This window comes from Leptodactylus fuscus, chromosome 1 (assembly GCF_031893055.1).
Source record: "Leptodactylus fuscus isolate aLepFus1 chromosome 1, aLepFus1.hap2, whole genome shotgun sequence".
Classification (NCBI taxonomy): Eukaryota; Metazoa; Chordata; class Amphibia; order Anura; family Leptodactylidae; genus Leptodactylus; species Leptodactylus fuscus.
Genome location: NC_134265.1, coordinates 8,844,934 through 8,865,611, shown reverse-complemented (window position 1 = coordinate 8,865,611; position 20,678 = coordinate 8,844,934). Strand labels below are relative to the sequence as shown.

General features: G+C 47.2%; 3 protein-coding genes across 3 annotated transcripts in view; 1 reads left to right on the top strand and 2 right to left on the bottom strand.

The window, feature by feature from the left end:
• LOC142191151 (uncharacterized) overlaps positions 1 to 20,678 on the top strand; it is a 1,229,165-nt gene that overhangs the window by 901,935 nt on the left and 306,552 nt on the right. Inside the window, 1 exon segment of the mRNA XM_075262334.1 lies at positions 7,556 to 7,567. Within this exon segment, the coding sequence (XP_075118435.1) occupies positions 7,556 to 7,567 (12 nt within the window).
• Positions 1 to 20,678, bottom strand: part of LOC142189702 (uncharacterized) — a 152,760-nt gene that overhangs the window by 110,848 nt on the left and 21,234 nt on the right. The gene's annotated exons all lie outside the window — the stretch shown is intronic.
• On the bottom strand, positions 9,848 to 11,804 carry LOC142209161 (uncharacterized). Its single transcript, XM_075278096.1, has 2 exons — positions 11,741 to 11,804; positions 9,848 to 10,790 (listed from the first exon to the last, which is right to left on the bottom strand). Exons 1-2 carry the CDS (start codon positions 11,802 to 11,804, stop codon positions 9,889 to 9,891), a joined length of 966 nt encoding a protein of 321 aa, XP_075134197.1. The 3' UTR covers positions 9,848 to 9,888.

The window sequence follows — 20,678 nt, the reverse complement described above, 5'->3', positions numbered from 1 at the left end:
ACACAGTATTATGTCCCATAGTGGCCCCTGCACACAGTATTATGCCCCATAGTGGCCCCTGCACACAGTATTATGTCCCATAGTGGCCCCTGCACACAGTATTATCCCCCATAGTGCCCCCTGCACACAGTATTATCCCCCATAGTGGCCCCTGCACACAGTATTATCCCCCATAGTGGCCCCTGCACACAGTATTATGTCCCATAGTGGCCCCTGCACACAGTATTATGTCCCATAGTGGCCCCTGCACACAGTATTATGTCCCATAGTGGTCCCTGCACACAGTATTATGTCCCATAGTGGCCCCTGCACACAGTATTATCGCCCATAGTGGCCCCTGCACACAGTATTATCCCCCATAGTGGCCCCTGCACACAGTATTATGTCCCATAGTGGCCCCTGCACACAGTATTATGCCCCATAGTGGCCCCTGCACACAGTATTATGTCCCATAGTGGCCCCTGCACACAGTATTATCCCCCATAGTGCCCCCTGCACACAGTATTATCCCCCATAGTGGCCCCTGCACACAGTATTATCCCCCATAGTGGCCCCTGCACACAGTATTATGTCCCATAGTGGCCCCTGCACACAGTATTATCCCCCATAGTGCCCCCTGCACACAGTATTATCCCCCATAGTGGCCCCTGCACACAGTATTATCCCCCATAGTGGCCCCTGCACACAGTATTATCCCCCATAGTGCCCCCTGCACACAGTATTATCCCCCATAGTGGCCCCTGCACACAGTATTATCCCCCATAGTGGCCCCTGCACACAGTATTATGTCCCATAGTGGCCCCTGCACACAGTATTATCCCCCATAGTGCCCCCTGCACACAGTATTATCCCCCATAGTGGCCCCTGCACACAGTATTATCCCCCATAGTGGCTCCTGCACACAGTATTATGTCCCATAGTGGTCCCTGCACACAGTATTATGCCCCATAGTGACCCCTGCACACAGTATTATGTCCCATAGTGGCCCCTGCACACAGTATTATGTCCCATAGTGGCCCCTGCACACAGTATTATGTCCCATAGTGGCCCCTGCACACAGTATTATGTCCCATAGTGGCCCCTGCACACAGTATTATGTCCCATAGTGGCCCCTGCACACAGTATTATGCCCCATAGTGACCCCTGCACACAGTATTATGTCCCATAGTGGCCCCTGCACACAGTATTATCCCCCATAGTGGCCCCTGCACACAGTATTATGTCCCATAGTGGCCCCTGCACACAGTATTATCCCCCATAGTGCCCCCTGCACACAGTATTATCCCCCATAGTGGCCCCTGCACACAGTATTATCCCCCATAGTGGCCCCTGCACACAGTATTATGCCCCATAGTGGCCCCTGCACACAGTATTATGTCCCATAGTGACCCCTGCACACAGTATTATGCCCCATAGTGGCCCCTGCACACAGTATTATGCCCCATAGTGGCCCCTGCACACAGTATTATGTCCCATAGTGGCCCCTGCACACAGTATTATCCCCCATAGTGGCCCCTGCACACAGTATTATGTCCCATAGTGGCCCCTGCACACAGTATTATCCCCCATAGTGCCCCCTGCACACAGTATTATCCCCCATAGTGGCCCCTGCACACAGTATTATGCCCCATAGTGGCCCCTGCACACAGTATTATGTCCCATAGTGACCCCTGCACACAGTATTATGTCCCATAGTGGCCCCTGCACACAGTATTATGTCCCATAGTGGCCCCTGCACACAGTATTATGTCCCATAGTGGCCCCTGCACACAGTATTATGTCCCATAGTGGCCCCTGCACACAGTATTATGTCCCATAGTGGCCCCTGCACACAGTATTATGCCCCATAGTGACCCCTGCACACAGTATTATGTCCCATAGTGGCCCCTGCACACAGTATTATCCCCCATAGTGCCCCCTGCACACAGTATTATCCCCCATAGTGGCCCCTGCACACAGTATTATCCCCCATAGTGGCCCCTGCACACAGTATTATCCCCCATAGTGCCCCCTGCACACAGTATTATCCCCCATAGTGGCCCCTGCACACAGTATTATCCCCCATAGTGGCCCCTGCACACAGTATTATGTCCCATAGTGGCCCCTGCACACAGTATTATCCCCCATAGTGCCCCCTGCACACAGTATTATCCCCCATAGTGGCCCCTGCACACAGTATTATCCCCCATAGTGGCTCCTGCACACAGTATTATGTCCCATAGTGGTCCCTGCACACAGTATTATGCCCCATAGTGACCCCTGCACACAGTATTATGTCCCATAGTGGCCCCTGCACACAGTATTATGTCCCATAGTGGCCCCTGCACACAGTATTATGTCCCATAGTGGCCCCTGCACACAGTATTATGTCCCATAGTGGCCCCTGCACACAGTATTATGTCCCATAGTGGCCCCTGCACACAGTATTATGCCCCATAGTGACCCCTGCACACAGTATTATGTCCCATAGTGGCCCCTGCACACAGTATTATCCCCCATAGTGGCCCCTGCACACAGTATTATGTCCCATAGTGGCCCCTGCACACAGTATTATCCCCCATAGTGCCCCCTGCACACAGTATTATCCCCCATAGTGGCCCCTGCACACAGTATTATCCCCCATAGTGGCCCCTGCACACAGTATTATGCCCCATAGTGGCCCCTGCACACAGTATTATGTCCCATAGTGACCCCTGCACACAGTATTATGCCCCATAGTGGCCCCTGCACACAGTATTATGCCCCATAGTGGCCCCTGCACACAGTATTATGTCCCATAGTGGCCCCTGCACACAGTATTATCCCCCATAGTGGCCCCTGCACACAGTATTATGTCCCATAGTGGCCCCTGCACACAGTATTATCCCCCATAGTGCCCCCTGCACACAGTATTATCCCCCATAGTGGCCCCTGCACACAGTATTATGCCCCATAGTGGCCCCTGCACACAGTATTATGTCCCATAGTGACCCCTGCACACAGTATTATGTCCCATAGTGGCCCCTGCACACAGTATTATGTCCCATAGTGGCCCCTGCACATAGTATTATGTCCCATAGTGGCCCCTGCACACAGTATTATGTCCCATAGTGGCCCCTGCACACAGTATTATGCACCATAGTGACCCCTGCACACAGTATTATGTCCCATAGTGGCCCCTGCACACAGTATTATCCCCCATAGTGCCCCCTGCACACAGTATTATCCCCCATAGTGGCCCCTGCACACAGTATTATCCCCCATAGTGGCCCCTGCACACAGTATTATCCCCCATAGTGCCCCCTGCACACAGTATTATCCCCCATAGTGGCCCCTGCACACAGTATTATCCCCCATAGTGGCCCCTGCACACAGTATTATGTCCCATAGTGGCCCCTGCACACAGTATTATCCCCCATAGTGCCCCCTGCACACAGTATTATCCCCCATAGTGGCCCCTGCACACAGTATTATCCCCCATAGTGGCTCCTGCACACAGTATTATGTCCCATAGTGGTCCCTGCACACAGTATTATGCCCCATAGTGACCCCTGCACACAGTATTATGTCCCATAGTGGCCCCTGCACACAGTATTATGTCCCATAGTGGCCCCTGCACACAGTATTATGTCCCATAGTGGTCCCTGCACACAGTATTATGTCCCATAGTGGCCCCTGCACACAGTATTATGTCCCATAGTGGCCCCTGCACACAGTATTATGCCCCATAGTGACCCCTGCACACAGTATTATGTCCCATAGTGGCCCCTGCACACAGTATTATCCCCCATAGTGGCCCCTGCACACAGTATTATGTCCCATAGTGGCCCCTGCACACAGTATTATCCCCCATAGTGCCCCCTGCACACAGTATTATCCCCCATAGTGCCCCCTGCACACAGTATTATCCCCCATAGTGGCCCCTGCACACAGTATTATCCCCCATAGTGGCCCCTGCACACAGTATTATGTCCCATAGTGGCCCCTGTACACAGTATTATCCCCCATAGTGCCCCCTGCACACAGTATTATCCCCCATAGTGGCCCCTGCACACAGTATTATCCCCCATAGTGGCCCCTGCACACAGTATTATGCCCCATAGTGGCCCCTGCACACAGTATTATGTCCCATAGTGACCCCTGCACACAGTATTATGCCCCATAGTGGCCCCTGCACACAGTATTATGTCCCATAGTGGCCCCTGCACACAGTATTATCCCCCATAGTGGCCCCTGCACACAGTATTATGACCCATAGTGGCCCCTGCACACAGTATTATGCCCCATAGTGGCCCCTGCACACAGTATTATGTCCCATAGTGGCCCCTGCACACAGTATTATCCCCCATAGTGGCCCCTGCACACAGTATTATGTCCCATAGTGGCCCCTGCACACAGTATTATCCCCCATAGTGCCCCCTGCACACAGTATTATCCCCCATAGTGGCCCCTGCACACAGTATTATCCCCCATAGTGGCCCCTGCACACAGTATTATGTCCCATAGTGGCCCCTGCACACAGTATTATGTCCCATAGTGGGCCCTGCACACAGTATTATGCCCCATAGTGACCCCTGCACACAGTATTATGTCCCATAGTGGCCCCTGCACACAGTATTATGTCCCATAGTGACCCCTGCACACAGTATTATGTGCCATAGTGGCCCCTGCACACAGTATTATCCCCCATAGTGGCCCCTGCACACAGTATTATGCCCCATAGTGACCCCTGCACACAGTATTATGTCCCATAGTGGCCCCTGCACACAGTATTATCCCCCATAGTGGCCCCTGCACACAGTATTATGCCCCATAGTGACCCCTGCACACAGTATTTATGCCCCATAGTGACCCCTGCACACAGTATTATGTCCCATAGTGGCCCCTGCACACAGTATTATCCCCCATAGTGGCCCCTGCACACAGTATTATGCCCCATAGTGATCCCTGCACACAGTATTATGCCCCAAATTATTATTATTATTGTTTATTTATATAGCACCGTTAATCCCATGGTGCTGTACATTATTATATTAATTGTTACGGTTTTGTGTGTATATATATATATATATATATATATATATATATACAGAGAGAGAGAGAGAGAGAGAGAGAGAGAGAGAAATCATTTTTAAACTACAGAACCTCTTAGTTGTAGAACACTACAGCCAGGTCCACAGGCCCAATGGTGGCCGGCTGTATGCCTGACCTCAATGTGAACTACTGCGAAGACTCTGCAGCCTGAACTCAATGTGAACTGTGTGACACTCCATGTGAACAAGGTGCAACTAAAGTCCTGCCAGTTTAGCTCACTGGCCAGGTGCACCAGTACAAGTGAAACACACACGGCTGCCAAGGGTTAACACTCACCCCAGGCCAGCAAACACACGCACTTACCCCTGCGACAGCTAGGGGCCACCACGGAAGTTTTAGAACATTCTCCTGCATACAGCTTGGAGTCCCCAGGGGGGTTGCATGGTCCTGCACACAGCTTGGAGCCATACATGAAGTCAGACTGTACACATAGGCTATCTCAGAGAACATACCTGCTGCAGATCTACAGGCTGGAACAATGTCTATTGCCCCTAGCCCTGGTGTAGAGCTGTCAGTTCAGGGTTTACAGGTCCTACCTAACAGCACCCAGGAGAAGTAGAGGAACCCCACACAGAGGCCTAGTCTGAAACCTGCCTGAGTACTGGAGACTATCCCTGCAAACTACTGTCATTCACTTCGTGGACTTTGAGGAAATTTTAGTGGAAGTGTGAGCACCCGGTGGGCGTCGACTCACACTATTTAATGGGAAGTCCCCCACCCAATAGGGGCGGTGGCCATGACATCACCACTCATGCTCAATAGGGAAGAAATGGCACTTAGTTTGTGAGCAGCTCCAATATGTCTGAGCATGCTCAGTAAGGTGACAGCTGGATGGTTAGACTAACCCACAGGTGGCGCTGTGCGCTATGATAGCAACCTGCGGGACCCAATCCTAACATTAATTCCATGGTGCTGTACATTATTATATTAATACCATGCTGCTGTACATTATTATATTATTACCATGCTGCTGTACACTATTATATTAATCCAATGGTGCTCTGTACATTATTATATTAATCCCATGGTGCTCTGTACATTATTTCCATGGTGCTTAATACTAACAATGACCGACTGGCACAGTGGGGTAGAGGGCCCTGCCCACGAGGGCTTACAGTCTATGAGGGGAGAGGGGTAGAGACAGAAGGAGAGGGGGAGACTGTACAGATGGCGGTGCGGTGATAGTGTTATTGCAGGTTGTAGGCCTTCCTGAATAGGTGAGTCTTCAGGGTCTTCTTGTGATTGTGGGGGTCAGTCTTATGTGTCTTGGTAAGGAATTCCAGAGTATGGGGGATGCAAGAGAGGATCTGAGGTTACGTGTAGGCAGGTAGCGGGAGATTAGGTCGGAGATATATGGAGGGGACAGGTGAGGATGGCTTTGTATGTGGTTGGCACTGTATGAGGATGGTGTTGTATGGTGGTGTGGTCACAGTAGTGTTATTGGAGGTTGAAGCCTGTGATTGTAGGGGTCAGTCTTATGTGTCATGTCCAATTCCTTCTCCCATGACAGGATGTAGGCAGGACTCCCGCTTAACAATGTACAGATAATATAGATTCAAAATCTTCCTTAGTTTAGGGAGAGGGACCAATATGTGTTTTTCAAAGTCAGTACAGTCTGTACGGGGCGAGTGCTGAGAGGCAAAGTAGGTCCCTACCAAGAGGGTGGGGAGATCAAAACAGTGTTCTGAGTGGCACATGCTCCAATATCGATTGCAAATCTGCTGGGGGTTTGGATATCCTTTTCCAAGGAATGTGGGATGAGAGAGGAGGTCATCACAGCAAGGAGTTAATGAGGGACCTAAGCGGCTCCAAACTTTAGCTGGTGCTACTTGTGAAGCATGGGATTTTTCAAAAAAACAATCAGACCTTGATTGATGAAAAGAATCCAAAGGAGTTTATTTCAGGAAGTCCCGTTTTTAACAAAAAAAATTACTCTTCAGAAAATATCCAAGAAATAGTAGGAAAATAGAACATTAGGTGGCCGGCCTAATGAGGAAAGAAAAAACATAAGAAGCGGTAATAGAGAGACTACAGAGATTATACCAGACCTGGGGACTTATGTACCACCACCAAAGTTACAGAGAGGAACTCACATGAAAACATAACACAAGACAGTTCACCTCTTCACACTACTAGAATAGGGTTGATGATCTTTTTTTTTTTTTTTTTTTTCCTATCAGTATGTCTTTGTAGAATGGGAGGAAATCCAAGCAAACACGGGGAGAACATACAAACTCCTTGCAGATGTTGTTCCTGGCGGGATTCAAACCCAAGACTCCAGCGCTGCAAGTCTGCAGTGCTAACCACTAAGCCACCGTGTTGCCCTGGGGTTCACGATCTTGTCATATGATCTAGCAGTGTGTGGCAAGGTCTCTTAGGAAAGAATGGCCATGCAGGGTTCGGATGAAGCTAGTAATATGGGGGTTCCTGGACGGCTGGACTAGTTCTAGCCACCTATTCAATTATATAGCTAAAAAGTAAGCATGCACATCAGGTAGTCCCATCCCACGGTCCAGGAGTGAATGGGCAAGTATAGGTCGCCTGCGTTTTCAAACATATTGTGAGAATGCTCAGCGTATTTCTGTAAAGGAGGCAGTGGGTAACCAAATGGGAACCATCTGCATCATGTACAGAAGTTTGGGTAGAATATAAGTTTTGAGTAAGTTCATGTGCCCCATCCAGGACAGTAGTGGGATGTCATATTCGCACAAGAGGTTCTTCACTTCTGCTATTGGGGGTGTATAATTTGCTTGGTATCGGTTACCTAGGTGAGGGGTAATAAAGGTGCCTAAGTATTTGATAGGCCCAGGGGTCCAGGAAAAAGGAGGATAGAGATCTAAGAGCATCTACTTGAGAGTGAGGTAGAGTTACGTTAAGGAGTTCAGACTTGCTATAGTTTACTTTGAAGTTTGAAAGGAGACCACGGACCTCCAGTCGCTTAAATAGAAGGCCCTCCTTGGGATTCGTTATCAAAAATAGCAAGTCATCTGCAAACGCTGTGGCTTGTAATGCCTCAGAACCCACTCGCAAACCTTGGACCCCTTTATTCCGATGCACGCTTTGCAACAACGTCTTGACCACCAAAAGAAACAAGGGAAGAGATAGCGGGCATCCCTGCCTCATTCCGTTGGTGATGCCGAAAGGCTGCGACAACATCCCATTGATCTTTAATCTGGCGTGTGGCTGCGAATATAGAGTTAGGACAGCCTCTACAAACCCTATGGGGAAACCAAATTTTAAAAGGGTTTCTTTCATGAATGCCCAACTGACCCTGTCGAAGGCCTTCTCAGCAATAATGCCTAAGAGAACCAGGGGAGTGTGTGATTTATGGGCGTGGTGTATGGCTTGTAAAATTCTGAATTGTCCCTACCCTCTCTGTTAACAACAAACCCAGACTGCTCGTGGTGGATTAGATGGGGAGGATCTTTTTAAGCCTACAGGCCGGCAACTTCGCCACAGTTTCAAATCTAAATTCAACAAAGACATAGGCCTATAACTCCTGCACTGTTGGGGGTCTTTCCCTTCCTTTGGGATAAGGGCTATGTGGGCCTTTTGTGATTGCCGTGGCCAGTGACGTCCACATAGTAAAGATTTAAAGACGGCGGTTAAAAGGGGTAAGAGGGCGGACTGGAAAGTTTTATAATAGGAAAGTGTTAACTCGTTCAGGCCTGGGCTTTTCCCGGGGGGACAATTTGTATGATATCCCTAACCTCATTGGGGAGATAGGGTCTAGCAGGGAGGATGCATCAGCAGCCCCAATGCTTGGGAGGTTGAGAGAGTCTAAAAATGCCTTAATTGCAGCCTCTTTCTCTTGCATGCTGTGGTGTGGAGAGGTATCAGGCAGATTGGAGAGGGATGAGTAATATTCACGGAAGGCTCCCACAATCTCTGGTGTAGATGTCTGTACAGAACCGCCATTAGTCTTAATCTGGTGGATATGGGCCACGGCGTCCGGCTCAAGAAAGGGCAGCTCGCTTCTGTTTTCCGCTAGCGGGAACAAACCATTAGCAGACAAAAGAACGCTAGCGGTCTGCATAGACCTCTATTGTGAGGGGGCGGATTTTGAGGAGGATTCAGCGCCAAAATCAGCCCCCTCTGAACTAGCCCTTATAGAGAAAGAGGAAGTTGCTGAGAGCAGAAACTGAGTAGGAGAGGAGAAAACGTGTGAGCAGGAGACATGGGGGTGCATTTTATGAGCTTGAAGAGAGAGACATGGGGGGACATTATTTGGGGCCTGAGAGAAGGACCTGTGGGTTAATGATATGAGACATAGATATAACAGACTTTATTCCCTTACGTCAGAATACATGATTTCCTAATAAAACAAAAAAACATTACATCAGTCCCAAGAAGCAACAGCAAAATGCAATTGAATTAGCCATTACCCCAGATAAAAATAACCTCGGTCCATTATGTAGCAAACAAATTGAAGTTCAGCCATAATCAGAACTTTAAAGGGATTCTATCATTAGAATCTCATTTTTTTCTCCCTACCACGTAGAAACAGCCTTAAGAAAGACTTCTTCTCCTGCCTTTAGAGGTCTTCTCTGCAACACCGTTTGGTAGATATCCCGGTTTTCTTTGGTATGTAAATGAGTTTTCTCGCAGCACTAGGGGCGGGAGAAGACTTCTAAAGCTAGGATAAGAAGAGCCTTTCTTAAAGCTATTTCTGGGTGTTAGAGAGAAAAAAATGGGATTCTAATGATAGAATCCCTTTAAATAACATTAGATTAAAATAAATAATTTAACCTAAGAGTGAATATAAGTTCCTTATTAATACCTAGCTGGGACAATGACTTCAGGTTGAAAATCCACTTACATCTGCTTCTTTTCTTCGTGAGTTCTCTGATGTCTAACAAGTTGTCCCTTCTGAAAGAAACATTTTCCACATTCTGGGCATGAATGTGGCTTCTCCCCTGTGTGAATCTTTTGATGTTGAATAAGATTTGATTTATAGGTAAAACATTTTTCACATTCTAGACATGAATATGGCTTCTCCCCTGTGTGAGTTCTTTCATGATTAACAAGATATGATTTTCCAGTAAAACATTTCCCACATTTTGGGCATGAAAATGGCTTCTCACCTGTGTGAATTGCCAGATGTTTAACAAGAATTGATTTCTCAATAAAACATTTCTCACATTCAGGACATGAATATGGCTTCTCCCCTGTGTGAGTTCTTTTATGTGTAATAAGACTTGATTGAGAAGTATAACATTTTCCACATTCTGGGCATGAATATGGCTTCTCTCCTGTGTGAGTTCTTTTATGTTTAATAAGACCTGATAGACAAGTAAAACATTTCCCACATTCTGGGCATGAATATGGCTTCTCTCCTGTGTGAATTCTCTGATGTTCAACAAGAGTTGATTTCTGAGAAAAACATTTCCCACATTCTGGGCATGCATATCGCTTCTCTCCTGTGTGAATTCTCTGATGTTCAACAAGAATTGATTTCTGAGAAAAACATTTCCCACATTCTGGGCATGCATATTGCTTCTCTCCTGTGTGAGTTCTCTGATGTATAACACCCTTTCTGCAGCTTTCATTTTGCGTTACAAACTGCGATGAATTAGGAGAAAGATCTTTCTTCTGAAGAGCTGGGAGAATATTGAAGGTAAGGACATGTACCACATATGGATCTTGTGTGATAGCATGAGCCTCTGCTTTAAAATCTGTAGATATCAGATGTCCCTCTGAGGTTCTGGTGCAGTCATCTGACAAGAAGAAAACTGATGTTACTATTATTTAATAACTAGAGATGAGCGAGTAGTTAAATATTCGAGATTCGATATTTGTTTCGAGTAGAACCTCAATATTCGACTACTCGATCGAATATCAAATCCCATTACAGTCTATGGGAAAAAAATGCTTGTTTCAGGGGAAACCACTATTCGACTAAAGGAGAGTCACCAAGTCCACGAGTAGCAGGAGGAGAGTGTGTAGGAGGAGCGCTGTGCAGTTAAAGCGCACGAACCCCATAGACTATAACGGGTCCGTGCATTTTAACTGCACAGCGCTTGAAGTTGCGCTGATATTCCGTTCGGGGAGGTCCTCCTGTGGACTCCTTCCGGACGGGAGGCAAGAGCTAATGTGAACTTACTTGTCCTGCAGAACCAGCATTGATTGGCAAAATGTATATACAGTGTATAGCATTCAGCCAATCAACGCTGGTTCTGTAACAGGCTCTTCTATGACCAATCAGGAGAGTTGGCAGCTTGCGGTAATGCGGGAGCTGACTTTTTCTCATAGGAATGCATTGACCAGCATTGATTGGCCGAATGCTATACACTGTATAGCATTCGGCCAATCAATGCTGGTTCTGAATCGAATCTTTACTGCGAATAGGAGTAGTATTCAAATGAGTACGTGTATTTTGAATACCGTAGTATTCTATCGAAATACCTACTTGATCGAATACTACTCGCTCTTCTCTATTAATAACAATCTTATAAGTGTATTTCCCACTGAGCTGCCGCTGCCCGAGACACTTCAGACCATGTGACAAAGTGAAGTCAGTGGCCACTTATATGGAATAATACTGTAAGATGCCATAAACCTTACTATACGCTGTCTACCAATAAGTATTTGGACAACTGTGGTAAAATAGAAAAACAACATTTATTCATATTCAATAGTTGGTAGAGCCCAGAAGATGCTTCCTTACGGATGGTATTGATCGATACAATACTCTCGGGTGCCTGTTGAGACTCCTGGTGTATGTGAGCCATCGGTTGGGTCTGGTTTCTCTAGCCAGCACTAGCCTTGAGCGATCAGGTTCAGAAAAGATCGGATTCCGATCGGCAATTAAGTAAATTTCAGGATCGCGTTCAGAATTCCGATCCCGATCTTTTCCAGCCGGATTGAGGTTGGAGGTTATGTTCCCACAATGCTTGGCTACTGGACAATCATTGTGGGAAAAGCTAACATGATGCCTCAAACTCAGGCACCATGTTAGCTATGGGCAATAATGTGAATGGCTGTCAGCAGCATCATCACACCCCTCTATATAAGGGCTGTGATGATGCTGATGCCACCATTTTGCTGCACATGCTAGCTAGGGAGAGGGTCTCAGTTGTAGCTGGGGTCAGTGTAGGCAGGTGCTTCGCTGTGCATTTTCAAGCTTCTTCTGTCAAGAAAGGATCTCTGTCCTCAAACTATATACCCTTTGAGAAAAAAAAAGTATACTTTTTTTCTTAAAAACAGAGCGACTTCTTTTAGAAGGAATTCCTCCTCATATTCCACTGAACGAAGCTTTGGGTCATCTACTGTCCAAAATGTTCAATGGGGATGCAGTTCATCCCCTTCTAAATTAACCTGTCCAACAAATTTGGAAGAAGCTGAGGGATCTGCTGCATTATTTGATAATTCAATGTCCAGGTTCACAGACATACAGCCGCCATCTGACGATGATGAAACACAAATTCCAGATGCGGCTCCTTCACCATCATCCAGGCCAGTCCCTGCCATAGTGTGGAAGATTGTTCAGAAGAGCCAGTGGATGATGACTATGTTGACAAAACTTGGTCTCCACGTGAAGAGGATCAGGGAACTAGTTCTGATGATGAGGTTCATGTTCCTTTGCCAGTGCCACCAAAACGTCCTCCAATTAATGCACAAATCCCAGTTATAACACGCACACCAGTAAACACTACTCCCACTGGCATTGCATGACCCAAAGCGCCTAAACGTGCTAATCCAAAAAAGAAAGGCTCCAAACAAACTGTGTGGTTATATTTCACCAAAGATGAAAATGACCCAACGAGGGTGATATGCAAGACTTGCAAGCAGTCACTTAGCCGAGGAAAGGACACTAGGCACCTCAATACAAATGCTATGCCTAGGCACCTGAAATCTGTACAATATATAATGAACAAGAAAGTGAAGAGAGGGATGTGCCTGTGAACGTTGATCCATCACCAGCTTTGGTGAGTTCTTCCACCTACTTTTCCAATGCCAGTGCCACGTACACACCAACTTCATGTGTGCCAGGCAGCAGTGCTGGACAACAGTCAAGCAATTTGTATAAAAGAATTACAGGAACCACTGGCCAAAGAGCCATGTCTGAATTCCGCATGCCAATTGCTCCATGTTCCTCTCTTTCTGGCTCTAATAGTCAGCCCACCCTCAAACAAGTAATGGAAATGAAAAAAAACCTATCCAGCCACACATGAGCGTGCTAAGCTGCTTACCTCCAGCATTTCAAAGCTACTGGCCTTGGAAATGGTCCCTTTCCGCTTTGTGGAATCAAAGGCTTTTTTCTCCCTGATGGCCCATGCTGTGTCCCAATATGTTGTACCCAGCCGCCATTACTTTTCACAAAAGGCGGTCCCTGACTTGCAGCAGCATGTCGAGCAACAGATCAAGTATGCCCTAAAGAAAATCTGTTAGTGCATGTGTGCATTTGACAACGGACACGTGGACTAGCCAGCATGGGCAGGGCCACTACCTATCTCTGACCGCACATTGGGTCAACATGTTTGACCCTTGTCAAAATGTTGACGGCAGTTTGTCGTCTGTTCTTCCAACACGAAGGAGGGTCATTCAGAAGTCATTGGGGGTTCCAACTTCCCCTTCAACAAATTCGGAAACTTCATTTCCTAAGAGTTCCAGGGATGGAATGAGTTCCACACCAGAACCTCCACCAAATCATGGGGCTGGAAATGCACCTCATTTGTATCGGCGTGCTAGTGGGCAAAGGCAGCAAGCAGTACTGTAACATCTCTGCCTGTTCGGGTCTCTGCGCCACCCTCTGCTCACGTGCTGCGACACAGGAGCCGTGTGCAGTTAGATAATTTGCTTAAAGTTTTTAGTTGCACTGTATGAACAAGGCTCTAGTTCTGTGATAGTATTTGCCCTGCACCCGTCTTCTGCCCTTGTTGCCTCTGTCCATTCAGTGGTTAAGTTTTGTCTTGGCTGTGATTGACAGCCTGCCTTCCTGCCGGATTCGGAGCGTGTTCTTCCTACCCTATTAAGTCTTTGCTCACGTTCACACTGGTGCCTGTTATTGCCTCGTGCTTGCTGGTTTCCCTCACTGTTTATTTACTTGTATTCTAATCCTTGACCTCTGGCTTTCCCTACTGACTATTCTTTGGACTCCGATTTGGCACTGCATTGCTCGACTGTTACCGAACCCTGGCTAGCTGACCTCCCTTTGTTGTTGTTCGTCTTGTCTGTGTTTTGTCTGCATCTTCGTGGTTGCCACCTATTACGTAGGATAGGGCCTGGCAATAGGAAGGGACAGTTGGGGGCTTCAACTTAGGGCTCACTGTCCCTTGTGCCCCTTCCTCCAGGGTTCGCCAGCAGCTTCTGGGGAATTATCATCTGGCAATTCCCTAACAAGAACTCAAATTAATTAGTTTAGAGGAACTGAGTCACATTGCTGAAAACATCAAAGATGCGATAATTGCTGAAACTGAGTTATGGTTTGGTCCGCTAGACCTCAAATTAGGCAACGTGGTCTGCAACAATGGTAGAAATTTGGTGACGGCCCTGAATTTGTTCCCATTGACGCATATACCTTGCCTTGCTCATGTATTCAATTTCGTGGTGCAAGCGTTCTGGAAACACAATTCCGATCTTGCACCCCTGATTGACAAAGTACGAACATTGTGTACCCATATACGGCGGTCCAAAGTAACTTCATCTCTCATGGCTCAGTTTCAGCGCAAACACCATTTGCCCATTCACAGGCTCATATATGATGTCCCCACCAGGTGGAATTCGACATTGCATATGTTGCAGAGGTTTGTCAAACACAAGCCAGCAATAATCGATCTTCTGATGACAAGAGGAGCCCGACGTACAAATGTTCCCCCGGTAAACCTCCATCTTATGACTGTGGAGTGGGCACAGCTGCATGACGTCTGTTTGGTTCTTCAGTGTCTGGAATACTGCACAAAAGTGGTCAGCGCAAACAACACCAGTGTAAGCATGACTGTGCCAATGTTGTGCACATTAAAGGACAGTCTCATAACTTTGAGGGATCAGGTATGTCCAACAGAGGAGGAAGAGACTTTCTTTCAAGACAGCCAGGACTAGGAAGACCACCATGGCCACCATGACTCCAGGGATGGACGGATCAGGCAATGGTTGGAGACTGGGTCACAGACTCGAATAGCTTCTGTGGGTACTTATTCACAGGAGGACGAGGACGATTTGGATCAGGAGATTGAAGTCACTGAGGAGGAGTCATTCCAGCAGTCCCAGTCAACAAGCATTGTGCATGGATGGGGGGATACAGAAGAGACTATAGTCAGCTTAGATGAGTTGGACAGTCATGAATCGCCACCAGGTACATTGGCGCACGTATCATTTCATGCTAAATTGTGTTCTGGAAGATAAACGTGTCAAAAAAAATGCTTGCAGATCCTGAATACTTGGTGGCAACCCTACTTGATCCTCGCTTCAAGGATAAAGTTCCGGGCTTCATTTCCATCACTCCACAGGCTTATAGGGATATCGATATGTACCATCAAACACTGTTGGACAACTTAATGGACACATTTCCAACAGAAAGCAGTGAGTCAAGATCATCTCCAACTCCTGCACAACTTTCACAACGCCATGGTGGTCCCAGAGACAGAAGCACAGCCCGTTGCAAGGGAAGTGTGGGCATAATGGCTAGTGCTTGGCTGTCTTTGTAGAGGCCACTGCAGCAACATTAAATGTAAAGGTATCAGACCAGAGACAGCATTTTTTGTTGCAGGTGGAAGACTATATGAAAACGCACATAGACATCTTACCACAAGAGTCTTTCCTGCTGGACTACTGTACGTCGAAGCTGGAAATGTGGCCTGAACTTGCCCAGTCTGCCCTGGGGTTACATTCCTGTCCAGCAGCTAGTGTCTTCTCAGAACGACTGTTCAGCACTGCAGGTGGTGTTGGCTTCGGACAAGACTCTGGGCTCATTCACACGGAGTAAACGCGGCACGCAATGTGCCACGTTTACGGGACGTTTGTGCCGCGATTTTGACAGTGCATGTTTGCGGTCGCATTAACGCCGCGTTAATGCGGCGCTAACATGACCGCAAACATGCACCGTCAAAATCGCGGCACAAACATCCCGTAAACGCGGTACATTGCGTGCCGCGTTTACTCCGTGTGAATGAGCCCTCTCTGCTGACAATGTCGATCGCCTGAGTTTCAGAAAGATGAACGAGTCCTGTATAGAGAAGGGCTGTAACACACCATTGGCATTATAAAGAAATCGATGTTACAAAATGTCTCATCGATTTTCTGTAGCTCCTCCTGCACACGCTTTTTTTATTTTTTAGGTTACAATTTTTAGACTCCAGACTGTGTAGTGATTAAAAATCAATGTTTTATGGCCATTTAAGTGTTCCCTTGCTCTTTTTATACATTCTAAGACCTTGTATGTATTTCTTGGTAACTTTTTATAGCTTTTGAAATCGATCTTAGAAAAAAAAATCCTATTGACTTGCATTAGGATCGGAATCGAATGGAAAATGATCAGTAATTGGATTTTAAAATTGATTCTGAAATCTCAAGATCGGCTCAACCCTTGGCAGCACCCGTCGGTCTCCATCTCCCAGTTTCGGTAGGTTTGCAGACTCTGGGCACTTTCCGACAATCATCGTTCACCTTCCATTTTGTAATCAGGCCACTGTCGATTTTGGGTAATTCAGTTCGCTTGCTATGTCCCTTAAAGGGATTCTACCATTAGTGTCGGCTCTGACACTAGTAGAGCCGACTGCGCATGCGCGGCCATAGCTCCGAGGTCGCAATTGCGCGCATGCGCAGTCGGCTCTACTAGTGTCTCAGTGGCAGAGCCAACTGCACAGGCGTCAGAAGAAAGACGAAGAAAGAAGGGGAGGATCCAGCAGAAGATAGAGATGGCGCAGGATCCTGTTCTCGGGCAGCGGTGGGGACGCCCTCATCGCATTTTCAGCGCTGGGGCCCGCCCCCATCACTGCCAGAGAACTAATTTACATACTGGTAAAAAACGGTATTACTAAGGAACGACGCGGCGAAGATCCCATCTAAAGGTAAGAGACGAATAGGCTTTCTAAAGGCTATTCGGACGCGTTAGCCACAGAAAAAAAGATTTTTAATGGCAGAATCCTTTTAAGGATTGACCATTTCGGTGGTACCCAACAATTACGCCTTTCTCAAAATCAGACAACTCTGCACTTCATGGCATTTTGCATGTGACTAATGCCAATGCTGTTTCCTACTTAATGGCGGAAGGCATGATTTACATCACGACCGCATATATCTTCATTTGCATGGGGGTCCAAATACTTATTGGTAGACAGTGTATTACACCCCATACACACAATAGAATCCAAACCACATCTACTGGATTTCCCAGCCTGAACTCACCGCGGATCTGCTGTCCCATACAGTATGTAGTAGGGTCTGTGGAGTCACAAGGAAGCAGGGACTCCTAGCGTCATAGATCACTAAGATACGGGGAGTCCTGGTGTGTGGACAGAGTTCAGGCTGGGAAATGTGACTGATGTACAGACCAGATTTTCTAGTCCGGATTCCATAGTGTGATTGGGGTCTAAGGTGAGGTTTACACAGTGACATTTGGAGAAGCTGCTTCAGGAATTCAGAAGAAGAATTTTTCCGCTTTACCAAATCAGCCCCCGAATCTCCATCAGATTCCTTACTGGCCAGGCCGGATTTTCCACCTCCCATTTATTTCCATAGAGCTCTGAGGTGGAATCTGCCTGAAGATCGAGCAGGAGGATTATTTTTCCGCTCCCTGAAATAATCTGCTATATAATTCTGGTAAATTCTTTCCCTTCACGAGGACTGACAGCCGGTGAGGAAGAAATTTACTTCGTTCACATCGATGTCAAGTCCATATTCCTGCTGTCCGTTCTATTCTATACTACAGTTATTACCCCCTATAGCGGTATCACATTTATATTCATGTATTATTAGTATTTTACCTGAATCGGGGAACAACAAATAGTCTAAACAATGTCTGAATAGAATCAGTGACCCTTCTGTGCTTTATATAGTGGTGACTCCTCACCTGGGCGGGTCCCTGTAGGAATGTCCTCCTCACACTCCTCATCACCACTCACATAGGGCTCCTCCTTTATTCCCATAGATATAGCATTAATGTCGCTCACATCTTTATCCTGATGGAAAATCTGTGAAACAAATAATGTAAAAGTCACCGGACAAATGGGGAAGTCACAGAGAATGTTCTAGATCATTAATCCGCATGAAGATGAAAGATGTCCTGACAGTAGCTGCAGGTCTGTGAGAAGCCGGAGAAACATATTAGATGGCGGCTCAATGACACCGCCCATGTATATAACCATATAATACTGCTGGATACAACAAGACTGACCACAAGGACTTCACAGCCCGTCTACACATCATAGGGAATATCTCCATCTACCTGATCATCCTGTGGAAGAAGAGGACTGGGACATCTCTCCGGTGTTGTCCTCTTACTGGATCTACCTGTAGGAAACACAGACAGGGACTGAATTCATTCTGTACATACAAATACTGGAAGTCCATGTGTATATAGTCATGTCTATTACCTGCTGATGTGAGGGGCTGGTGGTCCTCCATCATCACCTCCTTGTACAGATCCTTGTGTCCTTCTAAATACTCCCACTCCTCCATGGAGAAATAGACAGCGACATCCTGACACCTTATAGGAACCTGACAACACAATGATACAGTCATCACCCCGACCCCTCCAGTTACTGTATAATGTCCCAGCATTCCCAGCACTGTCACCTCTCCAGTCAGCAGCTCCAGCATCTTGTTGGTGAGTTCTAGGATCTTCTGTCCATTGATCTCCTCCTGCATAAGGGGATGAGGTGGAGGCCCCAGGATTGGGCTCAGGGTTCCTCCATATCCTTCATACACAGGAGACTGACAGCGCCCACTAGAGGTCTTCTTCACTACTGTGTAATCCTGGTTATGGGGAAACACATTAATAAATCTCACTACATACATGTCCAGAGTCCATCACCTCTCCAGTCATATCAGCTGTTATTACTATAGATAAGAATGATGTCATGATGACATCATCAGAATCTCTCACCTCTCCAGTAAGCTGGTAGATGATCTCTAGGGTGAGATTTAATAGACTTTCCGCCATCTTGTTCCTGTCTCTTTCCATCTTTGATGGATCAATCAGGAATATTCTCTTATACAGAAGATACTGAGAGGATTCTAAATTGTAGGAACCTGAATGGAGAGAAGATGAGACAATGTAATCACTACACGGAATCCCATGGAATAAACAGAAGAGTTGAGTCCCATTATTATCACCACCTCCTACTTCTGACGTCGGCAGCGTGTAGCTCAGGAAGGGAGTGACTTGTTGTGGGCCGGCTTGGTGGGTATATAAGGTGTGTGATAGGCTGAACAGAATCTCATTGGTTGTTTTTGACTCAAGCGTACTGGCTGAGGGGTGTTCAGTGTTGCCCGGATCTGGAAGAACCAAAACCTGATGCCGAACAGCCCACTAAGGAGGGGATAAAATGTATTTTCTTGAGATTTTCAGTGATAACACAAAATATCAGATAATTGTGAAGTGGAAGGAAAATGATAGAAGGTTACCAACATTGTAATCCAATAAACATCTGACAAGTGTGACGTGCAAAAGTCTTCAGCCCCCTATAGCAATACTTTGTAGAGCCGCCTTTGGCTACAATTCCGGCTACAAGTCTTTTGGGCTCGGTCTCTACCAGCTTTGCACATCTAGAGATGAGATTTCTGCCCCTTCTCCTTCTTTGCAGCCAGATTGGATGGAGCGTCTGTGAACAGCAATTTTCATGTCCTGCCACAGATGCTCAATGGGATTTAGGTCTGGACTGTGACTGGGCCGTTCTAAGAGCGGAATATTCTGTGATCGAAACCATTCACTGGAGCTCGGGCTGGAGGTTTAGGGTCATTGCTGGAAGGGGAATCTCCTGCCCAGTCTCAAGTCTATTGTAGGATCCAACAGGGCCACGAGGAGGACATTATAGTGTGTGGGGGCCACAAGGAGGACATTATAGTGTGTGGGGGCCACAAGGAGGATATTATAGTGTATGGGGGCCACAAGGAGGACATTATAGTGTGTGGGGGCCACAAGGAGGATATTATAGTGTATGGGGGCCACAAGGAGGACATTATAGTGTGTGGGGGCCACAAGGAGGACATTATAGTGTGTGGGGGCCACAAGGAGGACATTATAGTGTGTGGGGGCCACAGGGAGGACATTATAGTGTGTGGGGGCCACAGGGAGGACATTATAGTGTGTGGGGGCCACAAGGAGGACATTATAGTGTGTGGGGACCACAAGGAGGACATTATAGTGTGTGGGGGCCACAGGGAGGACATTATAGTGTGTGGGGGCCACAAGGAGGACATTATAGTGTGCGGGGGCCACAGGGAGGACATTATAGTGTGTGGGGGCCACAGGGAGGACATTATAGTGTGCGGGGGCCACAGGGAGGACATTATAGTGTGTGGGGGCCACAGGGAGGACATTATAGTGTGTGGGGGCCACAGGGAGGACATTATAGTGTGTGGGGGCCACAGGGAGGACATTATAGTGTGTGGGGGCCACTGAATGTATGAGAAGGGCTGAGAGCGAGCACTTACCTCCTCGGGTA

Excerpts from the sequence above, each read along its gene's own strand:
- LOC142209161 (XM_075278096.1), bottom strand. The coding sequence starts at position 11,804 with ATGGCTCACATACACCAGGAGTCTCAACAGGCACCCGAGAGTATTGTA. Across the intron at positions 10,791-11,740 it reads TGTATCGATCAATACCATCC|ATGACTGCACCAGAACCTCA; the intron begins GTAAGGAAGCAT and ends TCTTCTTGTCAG.